This window comes from Tupaia chinensis, unplaced genomic scaffold (genome assembly GCF_000334495.1).
Source record: "Tupaia chinensis unplaced genomic scaffold, TupChi_1.0 Scaffold142384_1, whole genome shotgun sequence".
Taxonomy (NCBI): Eukaryota; Metazoa; Chordata; class Mammalia; order Scandentia; family Tupaiidae; genus Tupaia; species Tupaia belangeri.
Window position 1 is genome coordinate 437,742 of NW_006202232.1, and position 13,165 is coordinate 450,906.

Consider the following 13,165-nt stretch of genomic DNA (forward strand, 5'->3'; position numbering starts at 1 on the left):
GCCCGCAGGCTCTCACTTCCTGCCATGCATTAAATATTGGAAAGAGCACGTAACTGAGAGTTAGAGTTGGAGTTCTTGGCAGGATGGTGGGAGGAGGGCACTCTGTCATTTCCTTGATCCCTAATGTGTGTGAGACATTCGTTTGGTGTTTCAGGTTCATTTGAAAATTTTGGATAATTATCCCTTGAGACAAATGAGAAGATTGAGGCTCAGAAAAGGAAATGAAATGCTCAGGGGGCATTAGTGGCAGAGCTGGCATGGAAACTCAGGTATCCAAAGGAAACATTCATTCTATGATCCTAGGAGCCCTAGCTTCTGAGCTTGGTTGTGTTCCTTGACCTCTGGGCATTACCACCTCTAGCGAGAGAAGCCCCCTATTTTTGGGGGATCCTGAGGCAGGTGGCTTTCTGTCCTGTGTTTTTGCCTGTGAGATCTGGGTGTACCTGTGCCTGTGTGAACCAGTATCCACTGCTTATACCCAGTTCTCCTACCACCTCCTACTGGGAAACCCTTGAGCATCAGCGAAAGCTTGGGTGGAGTGGCGGTAGGAACCTGAGTCTCAGGGATATCCTGTGGCTCACCCTGTCCCTGCTGTGCTGAGATAACCTCCTCCTGGAAACATGAGTCTGCATCTCTCCTGCCCTCCCTCTCTTCATGTGGCTTTGACTCAGCAGAAACCTCTGACCCTGGCCAAGGCCCTGATGATGCTAGCCTCTGTGGGCAAAGTGGAGGCCACACAGGCATGTCTGCATAGACCGATGGGGCATGGCTGAGGCTGTGCGTGTTGTGGCAATCAGGCCCAGAAAGGTTAGCCAGAACTCCTCTGAGCCTTCAGTCTTGGAATGTGGATGGATAGTCAGCACTGGGAGGGATGGATCTTAGATCAGCTTTGACTGTTTTCTTTCTTTTTTTTTTTTTTTGGAGAGCTTTTTGCTATAGGACACGTGTGCTTGCCAGACAGACAGAGAGACAGAAAGCAAGAAGTCACCCCCCAGGGAGGATGGCCACGCTGCAATCCCTTCTCCGCCATTCTCCTCTCGGGATCTTGGGCATGCACGCACATGCGCCCGACGTGAGTTTAAGCCACAAGGTCCGGGACTCGAACCACGGTCGACTACATGGGAGTCCAACAACATAGCCATTATGCTAACTGCTGGCCCCCAGTTTTGACTGTTTTATAAATGAGGAAACTGAGGCCTTAAGAGAAAGCCAGGACCTGGGGCCAGCAGGTGGCCTGGTGGATAGAGGCACTGGATTCCCACATGGCCAACTGCTATTTGAGTCCTGGACCTGGCAGCTTGCTTTCTCCCTCTCTCCCTCTCTTTCTCTCTGTCTCTCTCTGGTCAAATTTAAATAAAAATTAACTAACTAACTAAATTTTTTTTTTTGAAAAAGAGAGAAAGCCATGATCTTACCCGATTTAGGCCAGGTCACACAGCCAGTGTTAGAATATTGATGTTTAAGGCTGAACCAGGCCACAGAAGAAGATCCCTATGGACTGTTTCCTATACACTGGTTTCCTTTGGCCTCTCTGCCCTGCTTCCTACAGTCATCTTTGCCATGGGATTTTTCTTTTTCTTTTTCTTTTCTTTTCTTTTCTTTTTTTTTTTTTTTTTTTTTTTTTTTTTTTTTTTTGCTAGAGGGCATGTGTGCTTGCCAGACAGATAGACAAAGGAACAAGAGAAATCACTTCCAAGTGGCCATGGTCTCATGTCAGTCCCTTCTCCTTCTCTTCCCTCCTTTTAGAATTTTGGGCATACGCATGCACCTGGTGTGTGTTTCTTTTTCTTTCTTTTTTTTAAAGAATTATTTTCTTTAACATTTATTTATTTACTTACTTTTTTTTTTTGAGAGAGAGGTTTTTTTACTATAGGGCGCGTGTGCTCGCCAGACAGAGAGACAGACAGAAAGTGAAAAATCACCCCCCAGGGGGGATGGCCACGCCGCAATCCCTTCTCCTCCATTCTCCTCTTGGGATCTTGGGCACGCACGCACATGCGCCCGGCGTGGGTTTTAAGCCAACAGGTCCGGGACACGAACCGTGGTCGACTACGTGCGAGTCCAGCGACATAGCCATTACACTAACTGCTGGTTCCCACTTATTTTTTAATTTGACCAGAGAGGGACAATGAGAGAGAGGGAGGGAGAGAAAGAAAGCAAGTTGCCAGGTACGGTACTTGAACTGTGGTTGGCCATGTGGAAGTCCAACACCCTTAACTACCACGCCACCTGCCAGCCCCACACCTGGTGTGATTCTAAAGCCACTGGGTCCACAAATTGTGTGGTTGGCCACGTAGGATCTGGCTGCCTTAACTACCAGAGCATGGAACCAGGCCAGCCATGGGAATCTTTGAGCAGAGGAGCAGGCATCTCAGGGACCAGGCCATCTAGTTCTGTCTTCCACACTAATGGAGTGATTTGGGGTCATAGACCAGGTCATACCACAGCTGCCTGACAGGCAGGAGAGATCGTTTTCCTGAACTCTCCTCAGTGGGGCCCAGGTTCCCAGTGGACCAGGAGGGTGGTGGGGAACAGACCAAGTCTCTGTCTTGCTATGTTTGTGTGTGTACGTATATCTATGTGGTTTGTTTTTAGGTTCCCTACAGTCACATCACTTCCTTTTCTGTCCTTAGCGGAACTGGTTGTAGCTCTTCTAGCAGGTAGCGGTATCCTGGGGATGAGGCAGTTTCTAGGTGCCTATAAAACAATAGGCAGGACCCTCTAACCCTTTTAGACTAGGCCCTCTTGTCTTTTCAACATAACTCTGGGTAAATATTGGTTACATTTTGGGGGAAGTGGAGGAAGTGGAAGGACTTTTCCCAGGTAGCAGAGGAAAGGGGCTGAAGCAAGACCATTAGAGCTCCCTCTCCCAGCTAAGGCTAGGAAGTAGATGGAAAATTGGGCCTCAGTTTGTACAGTCTCCCATCTTGTCCAACCTTCAGTCTTTGCTGGTGGCAAGAGCATCTGATTGTTTAATGTGATAGTTTTATGTTGTGAGTTTATTGTATGGATCTTCGGCCTCAGGAAACATTTTTGGCAGTCTCTGGTGGCTGTATATGTGTGCACATGTACATTTCTATGCTGGTGTCTCTCTATGCTCAGAGAAAAGAAAGAAGTAGGTTATATGTAAGGGATAAGATTCAAGCTGACCTCTGTGGTACTAGGAAGGGGTATAGCCCTGATATTTGTAACCTCTGCCCACTGCCAGGTCTTTCCTGGGTTCCAGGAAAGGAACTCAGGTTCCTGAGTTCTGCTTGTGCTGGTGGAGAAACAGGCAAATAGGATCAGGCACGGCCCCAGGGAGTAAGTTGGCTGAAGTGATAGCTGGATTGGGATGGGGGCTGATAACGTCCCCTGGGGCTAGCAGTTACTCCTTGAGAGCCTGGCCTCACCTTCGCCATCCCACCCAAATGTGTGATCTTGGGTCTTTATCCATATCCCTCCTGGGTAAAGTAGGAGTTTTTGGGGTGAGGATTGAGTTGGAGTGTGAAAGTCTTCAGCAGAACCAATTATAGTATTGTGCCAAGGCTTCTGAGCCCTATTTGGGATGGGACCAGAGGTAGGGTAGTGGGGGACCCCCTTCCAGCCGGACTCTGGGAGGGGAGTACAGGTGCAGGTTGCCCACAAGTGCAACGTCAGCAAAATAAGGTGTTTCAGTTTCCATCAAAACAAGTTTGCTGAATTCCCATACCTCTGAAAGTCCATTGGGCTCTTTCCAACCTTGTCCTCCTCAGCAAGGAAGTCCAGTCTGGTCCCTGGTCCCACGTGCCAGCCTTCCGGGAGGAGGAGGGCTTTTGGAAGGACGAAAGCGAGCTAGGATAGTCAGAAAAGCTAATCTTTGTTGATTACTTCCTGTGTTCTGAATCCTCTGCTGATTGCTTTTCCTGCCTTTTATGAAGAAGTCTTTGAAGAAATCTTTCTACTACTTCCCATGATGGCGAGATACTATTGTTATTTCCTTGATTCAGAGATGCGTATTTTCTTCCACAATAAAGATTGCAAAATTCAAGTATATCTTATATCCAATGTGCCCACCCCACCCCACCCCGCAAAAAAAGCCGTCATTACAGGGCTGGCAGGTGGTGTGGTGGTTGGGGGTACTGGACTTCCACATAGGCAACCACGGTTCGAGTCCCAGACCTGGCAGCTTGCTTTCTCATTTTTCCTCTCTCTCTCTCTCTCTCTCTCTCTCTCTCTCTCTCTCTTTCTCTGTCCCTCTCTGGTCAAATTTAAAATAAGTTAATAAATAAATAAAGTTAAATAAGTACTTTTTAAAAAAGCAATTATTAAATATACATTCTACCAGGACCAGCAGATGGCGTAATGGTTATGTCGCTGCACTCCCATGTAATCAACTGTGGTTTGAGTTCTGGACTTGGTGGCTTAAAACTCATGCCGGATGCGCACGTGCACAAAATCCCAACAGGAGAATGGAGGAGAAGGGATTGTGGTGTGGTCACCCCCTGCACAGGCGATTTGTTGATTTCTGTCTCTCTCTCGCTCTCTCCGGAGAGCACATGCACCCTGTAGCAAAAAATCTCTCTTAAAAAATACTGGGACAAGGGACCAGCAGTTAGCGTAATGGCTATGTCGCTGGACTCTCATGTAGTAGACCATGGTTCAAGTCCCGGACCCGGTGGCTTAAACTCACGCCGGGTGTGTGTGCGTGCATGCCCAAGATCCCAAGAGGAGAATGGAGGAGAAGGGATTGTGGTGTGGTCACCCCCTGCACAGGCGATTTGTTGATTTCTGTCTCTCTCTCGCTCTCTCCGGAGAGCACATGCACCCTGTAGCAAAAAATCTCTCTTAAAAAATACTGGGACAAAAAAACCCATATTGTACCATATCACCTATACCTATGGTATGATTCAGGAGAGGTGATATTTTATATCTTACAGAGAAGTAGAGAAGTGTCAGTCATAACTTGTGCTATTTGAAGATCCTGTTTTGTGAAGACTGTTGTTAATTTGGTATTAATCTGTTGCTGAAGTTTTGAACTAGGAGTACAGACCTTTGGATTGAGTCAAGATGGAGAGCTAGTCCTTCTTGCCAGAAGGAGGAGAGCCTAGGCTCTGCATTCAGGGCTTTTCTCTGGAGGAAGTGCTACAGAAATGAGGAAGGCCTTATTAATACTTGGTTCCGGCAGCATGCTGGCTGACTCACGGGTAGCTAGCAATGTGAGGGAGTGATTGTCCTCATGACAAGTGTTGCTCCTGTTGCCTAAGCACCTACTCAGGTGCTTGGTAGACTTTTTCCCTGTAGTCTTTTTTTTTTTTTTTTTTAGAGTTTTTCTATTGGTTTTGTGGGCTTAAGAGTTTTGCTATAGGGTATGTGCGCTCACTGCAGAGATAAAGACAAAAAGCAGGAAATCACCCCCCCACCCCCCACCCCCCAGGGGATGGCTATGCTGCAGTCACTTCTCCATTTTCCTCTTGGAATTTTGGGCACACACACGCACCTGCTGTGTTTTAAGCCGGTAGACTATGTGGGAGTCCAGCGACATAACCATTATGACATCTGCTCATTCCCCCCTCCCCTGTAGTCTTAACTACACTCTGTGAGAAGAAGAGGAGTTACTGTCCCTACTTAATGGATGAGGATATTTTCAGCCTGGAAAGGTGAAACCAGGCTTTGTCCAGTATCACATAGTTAGGAGACAGCAGAACTTTTCTGCCAGGCAAAGGGTCAATGGCAGGGAAATAGAGACACCCTTATGGGGTTCCCCACTCTAGCTCCCTTCTTCCCTGTCCTACAAGCTCCATGTTTACCCCCATTCTCCTGCATCTTGTATGTAGCTCTTGCAGATAGATTTCCCAGGTCTGGAAATGACAATTGACCTTTCCAGTAGGAGACTTTCCATAAGGTAAGGTTTTCTCTGGCCCCTGAGCCCACTTCCCTGAGCCTGTCTGGCTGGTCTGTCTCTACTTAACCCCTTCACTTCCATCTCTGTTCCTGTTTACTGCAGCTGCCTGCTGTGCTGCCTCCAGGCACCCCAGGCTCAGCCAGCCTACAGAAATAGCTCCTCTAGCAGCTCTGGCAGCCACAGGCAGCTCTGTGGTCCTGTCTTCTAAGAAAGGCAGCAAGCCCCTCCTCTTCCCCCCCTCCCGCCTGTGCATGGGACATGTGACTTGCTGGAAGTGCCACAGGCAAGGGGGGGAGTGATGGGGGTGAGTATGGCCGCAGAACCCACATCCTTGTTTACATCGGTGAAGGGGCTACCCCTTCCCTTCCCGCCTTTCCAACCCCCACTTTCCTCACCCCTCAGATTTCTTCACCTCCAAGAGGACTTGAGACAGGCATGGGCTCATTTTCTCTCAGAGCAGCCTTTCTCTATCTCATGGTGCTTTTCAGAGAGGAAAGGGGAGGGTGGTGAAGGCTTTCCTCAGAGGTAGATTGGTGATCATGGAAGAACTCTGGAGTGGCCCCTGTATGACCTGATCCTACTCAGTACTTCAGGGAGATCCCATCAGATGAGGTATCCTCTGGGGAAGCAAAGGGAAATTCCCTTTTCAGCTCAGCTAGTGGAAACCGGCTTGCCTAATGGTCAAGCCTACTTTGATTTCCCAGGAAGAAGAGCTCCTTGGCTCCTCCAGCCTACCCTCAGCTGAGTGAGCCTTTCTTGGTTTTCTTTACTGTATTAGGCCCTGACCTGTGGGTAAATTGAGGTGTGAGCTGCCCTCTGCCTTTGATTGGAGCCCTATGTGATTGGGCAGAAGTCTGTGGCCACCTTTGATAAATCTGATGAGAGAGGTGGCCTGGAGGTGGGAGCTATAGTAAAGAACCTGTGGGTGCTAGAGAAATTGGCAGCTGAAGAGGATAGAAAGGGTGTCCTGAAGAGAGGGCCATTTGTTGTTTGAAATGCATGTGTGAAGATCCTCAAGCCAGGTAGAGAGACCAAATCCCTCACGCTCTGGACCTTTTGGGTATAGGCTGCTTTTCCTGAATTTGACTGAAGATAGGCACATGTGTGTCTTAGCTCTCTTACTAGCCTGTGTGCTCCTTGAAGTCGGGGCAGGATTTTACACACCTGTCACTTTCGCATTATCCCATATTCAGGCTTCGCTATGGACATGGGGACTCTGATTTACTGAGAGACTGCTCTGTCCCAAGCCCAGTGTAAGTTATTTTCCACCCATTATCTCATTTAAGCTCCACAAAAGGCCTGCCAGGTCATTATCCATCTTGTTCCCGTTTTACAGATAAAGAATGAGTGTTCATTTTACAGAACAGTTGGGTCACTTGCCTATGGTCACTTAGTAAGATATGGACTTAGGGTCTAGGTTTTTTTTCTTTTAAAAATTTTATTTATGGAGCCAGCAGGTAGCAGGGTGGTTAAGGTGCTGTACTCCTATGTGGCCAACTGTGGTTTGAGTCTTGGACCTGGCAGCTTGAAAATCACACCAGACACTTACATACTTATGCCCCAAATCCCAGGAGGAGAATGGAGGAGAAGGGATTGTAGCATTGGCATCCCCCCTGGGGGGTGATTTCTTAATTTCCTTCTCTCTGTCTCTCTGTCTCTCTCTAATGAGCGTACACACACTATGAGAAAAACTTAAAATTAAAAAAAAATTCTTGATAGCACATGTGCATGTATTTGAGGGGGAGAGAGAAAAAAAGACACTTGATAGGGTCTTGTCATACCATGATCCCTTTTCCCCAGCCATTCAGCTCCTCAGAACCTTGGGCACATGTGCACATGCCCAGCATGTTTTTAAGCTCACCCAAGGAACCAAATCATTATTGGCCATGTGGCTTTCAGCTCTGTAGTTCAACACCAGGGTAACCCTCTTTTCTTTATTTTTTATTCCTTTTTTTAAATTTATGATAGACTATGTACACTGACCCACCACAGGGTCTGGTCATGTTGCAGTCCACTCCCTCCAGACCTCCAACCTGTCTGATCTTGGGAGCTTGTGAACGTGCTCATCTTGTCTCAGGCCAACCTATCCAGAAATTCAGACTGTGGTTGCCATTAGGATCCAGCTTCTCTTGAGCATTGCATTACCACTACACCATAGAGCCAACCTGAGGGGGGAGTTACTTGTTTGCCATAGTGTCCTTACCACAGAGAGAAGGGGAAAGTATGAAATCACCCCCTAAAGGGGATGGTCACACAGCAATCCCTTCTCCATTCTCCTCTTGAGATTTTGAGCACACATGTACATACCCCTGGCATATTTTCAAGCCACTGGATCCCGGAATTGAACCATTCTGTCAGCCATGTGGGATCCAGCTGCCCCAAGGTTCATGCCACCTGCTAGCCCCATCCCAATTTTTTTCTTTTTTTTTTAAACATAGAGAGTCCATCCTGATTCCTGAGAGTCAGTAAAACTGAATTCCAGAGTTGACTCTATTACAGACTGATCCTTCGTAACCCTGAGCAACCCACAAATTCCCTGAGCCTCAGTTTCCTCACGTGGAAAGTATGGGGTATGTGTGGAATTGATGGTGCTCAAAGACAGCTTATGGGACTTAAAATGTTGATTTGTCTGAGTGGCCAGGCATGCTTTACACAAGGTCATCTGCCCAAAATCACTGGTTGTGCCCTGCTACCTGCACTTACTTGTTCTTCAAGACTGTCCCTGTCTGCCTCTTTCTCCATGACCCTGTTCTAGTCCATATGAGCAAGAACTCTTCAGACCTTGGGTAGGAAAAGTAGTTTCCATGGTCCCCCAGCTCTCTTCCCACCATGGATGTTCTATAACTCAGAACTCTTCTCTGGTGACAGCTTTGACCCTAGCCCCTCCTTTCTTCTGTCCCCACAGCTGACCAGGTGTATGGAGACCAGGACATGCATGAGGTTGTGCGAAAGCACTGCATGGACTATCTGGTGAGATCTTGTGAAGACTGTGGGATGGGTAAGATGGGAGGATCACCTTTCTGCACAGACCTTGTCCTAATACGCTATTCTGCAGATGAAGAATGCCGACTACTTCTCCAACTATGTCACAGAGGACTTCACCACCTACATCAACCGGAAGCGGAAAAACAACTGCCATGGCAACCACATTGAGATGCAGGCTATGGCAGAGATGTACAACCGTCCCGTGGAGGTGTACCAGTACAGCACAGGTACTTCTGCAGTGGGTAGGTGAGGGACTGGTGGCACCTTATCAGAGCTTGCCCTACCTGGGCCACTGTGTGTGCTTCCTCCTTCTCTTTCTCTGCAGAACCTATCAACACATTCCATGGGATCCATCAAAACGAGGATGAACCTATCCGTGTCAGCTACCATAGGAATATCCACTATAATTCAGTGGTGAATCCTAACAAGGCCACCATTGGTGTAGGGCTGGGCCTGCCATCATTTAAACCAGGGGTAAGTGAATCCCTCAGCCCAGGGTGCTGTTGGATATAGAAGTCAGAAATCTCTGTTGGAGTCTCATTTCTGACCTTAGCCCACAAAAATGTCCATCTTCTGTCTGCTCTCCCCTGAATTCTAAATCCTCTATGAACCTGGGGTGTTGGGCTGGCCTCATAGTCTGGTGATTATGGAAGTCAGATTCCACATGGCTGACCACAGCTTGAATCATAGCCCCAGTGGCTTGAAGGGCTTGCAGGTGTGTGTGCATGTGTGCCTTGAATTCTGATGGAATGGAAAAGGAATTGCTGTGGGACCACACCCTACTGGAGTGTGCTTTCTCCCTCTCTTCCTCCTCTTTGGCTCTCTGTGGAGCACATGTGCCCTCTGGTGATTAAAAAAAAATAAGTTACCTGAAGTGATCTCTCAGGGTTCATTCATTTCTTAATTTTTAAAATTTTAATGTGACAAAGAGTGCATGCATACACGAGATGAGGCCATACCCCCACCAGCAGGGTCTGGTCATGCTGCTATCCTTTGTCAATTCTCTTATCTTGTCAAGATCCTGAGTACACATTTATGCCTGGCATGTAAGCTGCTGGAACCAGGACTCAAACCTTGGTCAGCCATATGGGATCCAGCTTACTCTGCACATTTAACCACTGTGTTACAGGGCTGTCCTTTTCAGGGTTCATTTTGTGTTCTTAGTTTGCCTATGAGCTAGCTCACCCATCTCTGTGCCTGTTGAAGGCTGACATTTTAGGATATATAATCCTTTTTTTAATAATGATTTTATTCAACTTTATTGTATTTATTTATTTAAATTTGACCAGAGAGGGCGAGAGAGAGAGAGAGAGAGAGAAAGCCGCCAGGTCTGGGACTCAAACCGTGGTCAGCCATGTGGGAGTCCAGCGTCCTTAACCAGCACACTACCTGCTGGCCCCAGGATATATAGTCCTATTTGGGAAGAGAGAGCCAGGGATTAGCCTGGGTATCTTGACCTCCAGGTGGATTTTCCTCTAAGACTTACAGTGATTACAAATAGCTGTGGTCACAGAGACTTGGAATGCAGGCCTGCCCCCACTGCTAACTGGCTCTGGGACCGAGAGCAGATCATAGAAGTACTCTGGGCTGACAGCTTGGCTGACACAGAAAGCACCTCTCACTCAGCCTAAGGCCTAGTAGGTGTTCAGAAAGTGGCAGTACATTTTCCCAGCACACAAATAGATTCTCATTCTCTCTCTCAAGCATAATCATTTGCTGGAGATTTTGATATCTTCTGTTCAAGTTTTACTTCCTATAGACCAAAAGTGCACTTGCCTCATTTTAGGAAACATACTATATCACCGACATACCCTTCAATATAAGGGTCTTTTGTTTTTTAATAAACTTATCATTTTAGAATAGTTTAAGGTTTTTCTTTTTTCCCAAACTCATTATAGAGCGTGCGTGCACATGAGGTCGAGGAGAGGAACACCTTTCAGTGTCTAGTCACACTGAAATCTCCCTCCAGTCCTCCAGCCCTCCAGCCCAGTGGATTCTGGGTACTCAGATACATGTCCAGTGTGTTTCAGGCTGACCGGTCTGGGGATTTGAACCACAGTCACCATATAGGACCTGGCTTCTCCTCAACAGTGCATTGTGGAGCCAGCCCTGATTTTAGAATAGTTTTGGGGCTAGTGGGTGGTATAGTGGTTAAGGTGCTGGAGTTCCACATGGCTGAATGTTGAGCCCCGGACCTGGCAGCCTGAAAATCATGCTGAGTGTGTGTGTACACGTGCACAAAGTCCCAGGAGGAAAATGGAGGAGATGAGATTGCAGTGTGGCCATCCCCCCTTGGGGGGTGATTTCTCACTTTCTCTCTTACTGTCTCTTTGCCTCTTTCTGGCAAGTCTACATGTCCTATGGCAAAAAAGCTAACAAAGTTTTAAATTTACGGTTATTACAAAAATACTAAAATTTCCATATATATGACCATGATTATTAGCATAGTACATTTGTCATGAAGCCAGTATTGATACATGTTATTAACTAAAGAGCATACTTTATTCAGATTACCGCAGTTTTCCACTAATGACTTTTTTTTTCCAGGTTTGTACCACATTTAGTTGCTGTATCCCCTTTGTTGCCTCTTGGCTATGGTAGTTTCTCAGAATTTCTTTTTTTTTTTTATCGGTTTACTGACTATATAGTTTTGCTTTTTCAAAAATGTTCTATAATTTGAGTCATAGTGTGTAGCTTGATCAGAATGGTTTTTTTCACTTAACACTATGCATTTAAGGTTCATCCCTGACTTTTCCTGGTTTGATTGCTCATTTTGTTTTTCTTTCTTTAAAAATTAGAATGCTTTAAGTTTTTAATTAACAAACTTATTTTTTAAAAAGTTTTAGATTTACAGAATAATCAAGATATTAGAGTTCCCATATATCCCCCCTTTCCTGCACTCAGTTTCACTATTACTAACTTCTCTGATGACAGTTGTACATTTGTTACAATGCGTGAACCAATATTGATACATTATTATGAACTGAAATTGTCACTTCTCCTTGGGCTCTCTTGTGCCTGTGACACTTTCTCACACTTTCCTTGTTTCGGTGACCTTGACAGTTATAAGGAGTATTGGTCAAGTATATCATAAGAAGCTTCTCTTAGAATTTGCCTAATGTTTTTCTCGTGATTAGACTGGGGATACGGGTTTTAGGGAGGAGGATCACAGAGATAAAGTGCCATTCTCATTATGTCATATCAAGAGTGTATACTATGAATGTGATTTGTGACCGTTGATGTCCTTGGTCACTTTGCAGTAGTGTTTGTCAGGTTTTGTCACCATAAAGTTACTCTTTGCCACACTGTTCTGCTTGGAAGGAACTCATTGTACACAGCCCACACCTAAGAAAGGGGGGTTATGCTCTATTTCCTCAAGGGCAGAGGATCTGTGAAAATTATTTGGAAGTCTTCTGCGAGGGAAATTTGTCTCATGCTTCATTTATTGATTTAGTAAATCATCAATTTATATCAGTATGGATATATAGGTATTTATACTTGGTGTTGTAATCCAATACTATATTTATTTTGTTGCTGAAATTGCTTCAGGTTTTTTTTTCTTTTTTTAAAAAAAACACATCCTGGGGCCAGTAGGTGGTGTGGAGGTTAAGGCAGCTGGATCCCCCCCATATGGTTCAAGTCCCAGACTAGGTGGCTTGAAAATCATTCTGGGCATATATTTGTGTATGCCCAAAATCCTGAGAAGAGAAAGAAGGGATTGCAGCATGGCTGATGCCCCCTAGGGGGTGATTTCTTATTAATTTGTGCTCTTTCTTTCTCTGGCGAGTGTACACAAAAACTTAAAAGGGGGGGAGACATTACTTTCTGGTGCCACAAGGTGCTTCAGATTCATCTTTTTTCCTTTTGTTTCACCACAATGCCCTAGAACATGGATACAGTGCTGCCAAGCTCTTAGCAGTAGTGTAACAGGGATGACCTTTTCTCCAGTTTCCAGTAAGGTTTCTTCATTTTTACTTGAGACCTCATCATCATACTGACATAGCACCTCCCATTGGGCCTGGGACTTAGCAGATGTTGAAAAGGCGGCAATACATTTTCCCAGCATCCACCAATAGATTCTCATTCTCTTATAAATATAGCACCTGCTGGGGATTTTGATGTCTTCTATTCAGGTTTTACTTCTTACAGACCAAAAAGTACGTCTGTCCTATTTTAGGAAACACAGGGGTCTTTTTGTTTTGTTTTTTAATAAACTTGAGAACAGTTTGTAATTTTTTTCTTATTCATGATATAGTGCATGCATGCATACATGCATCCTTATATCCTTTTTGTTTATTTCTTTTATGAGAAAGAGTG

General features: G+C 45.8%; 1 protein-coding gene across 1 annotated transcript in view; it reads left to right on the forward strand.

The window, feature by feature from the left end:
* OTUD5 (OTU deubiquitinase 5) overlaps positions 1–13,165 on the forward strand; it is a gene marked incomplete at its 5' end in the record, with an annotated part of 39,079 nt that overhangs the window by 18,311 nt on the left and 7,603 nt on the right. Inside the window, 3 exon segments of the mRNA XM_006163515.3 lie at positions 8,769–8,833; positions 8,919–9,075; positions 9,174–9,322. Coding sequence (XP_006163577.3) covers positions 8,769–8,833; positions 8,919–9,075; positions 9,174–9,322 — 371 coding nt within the window.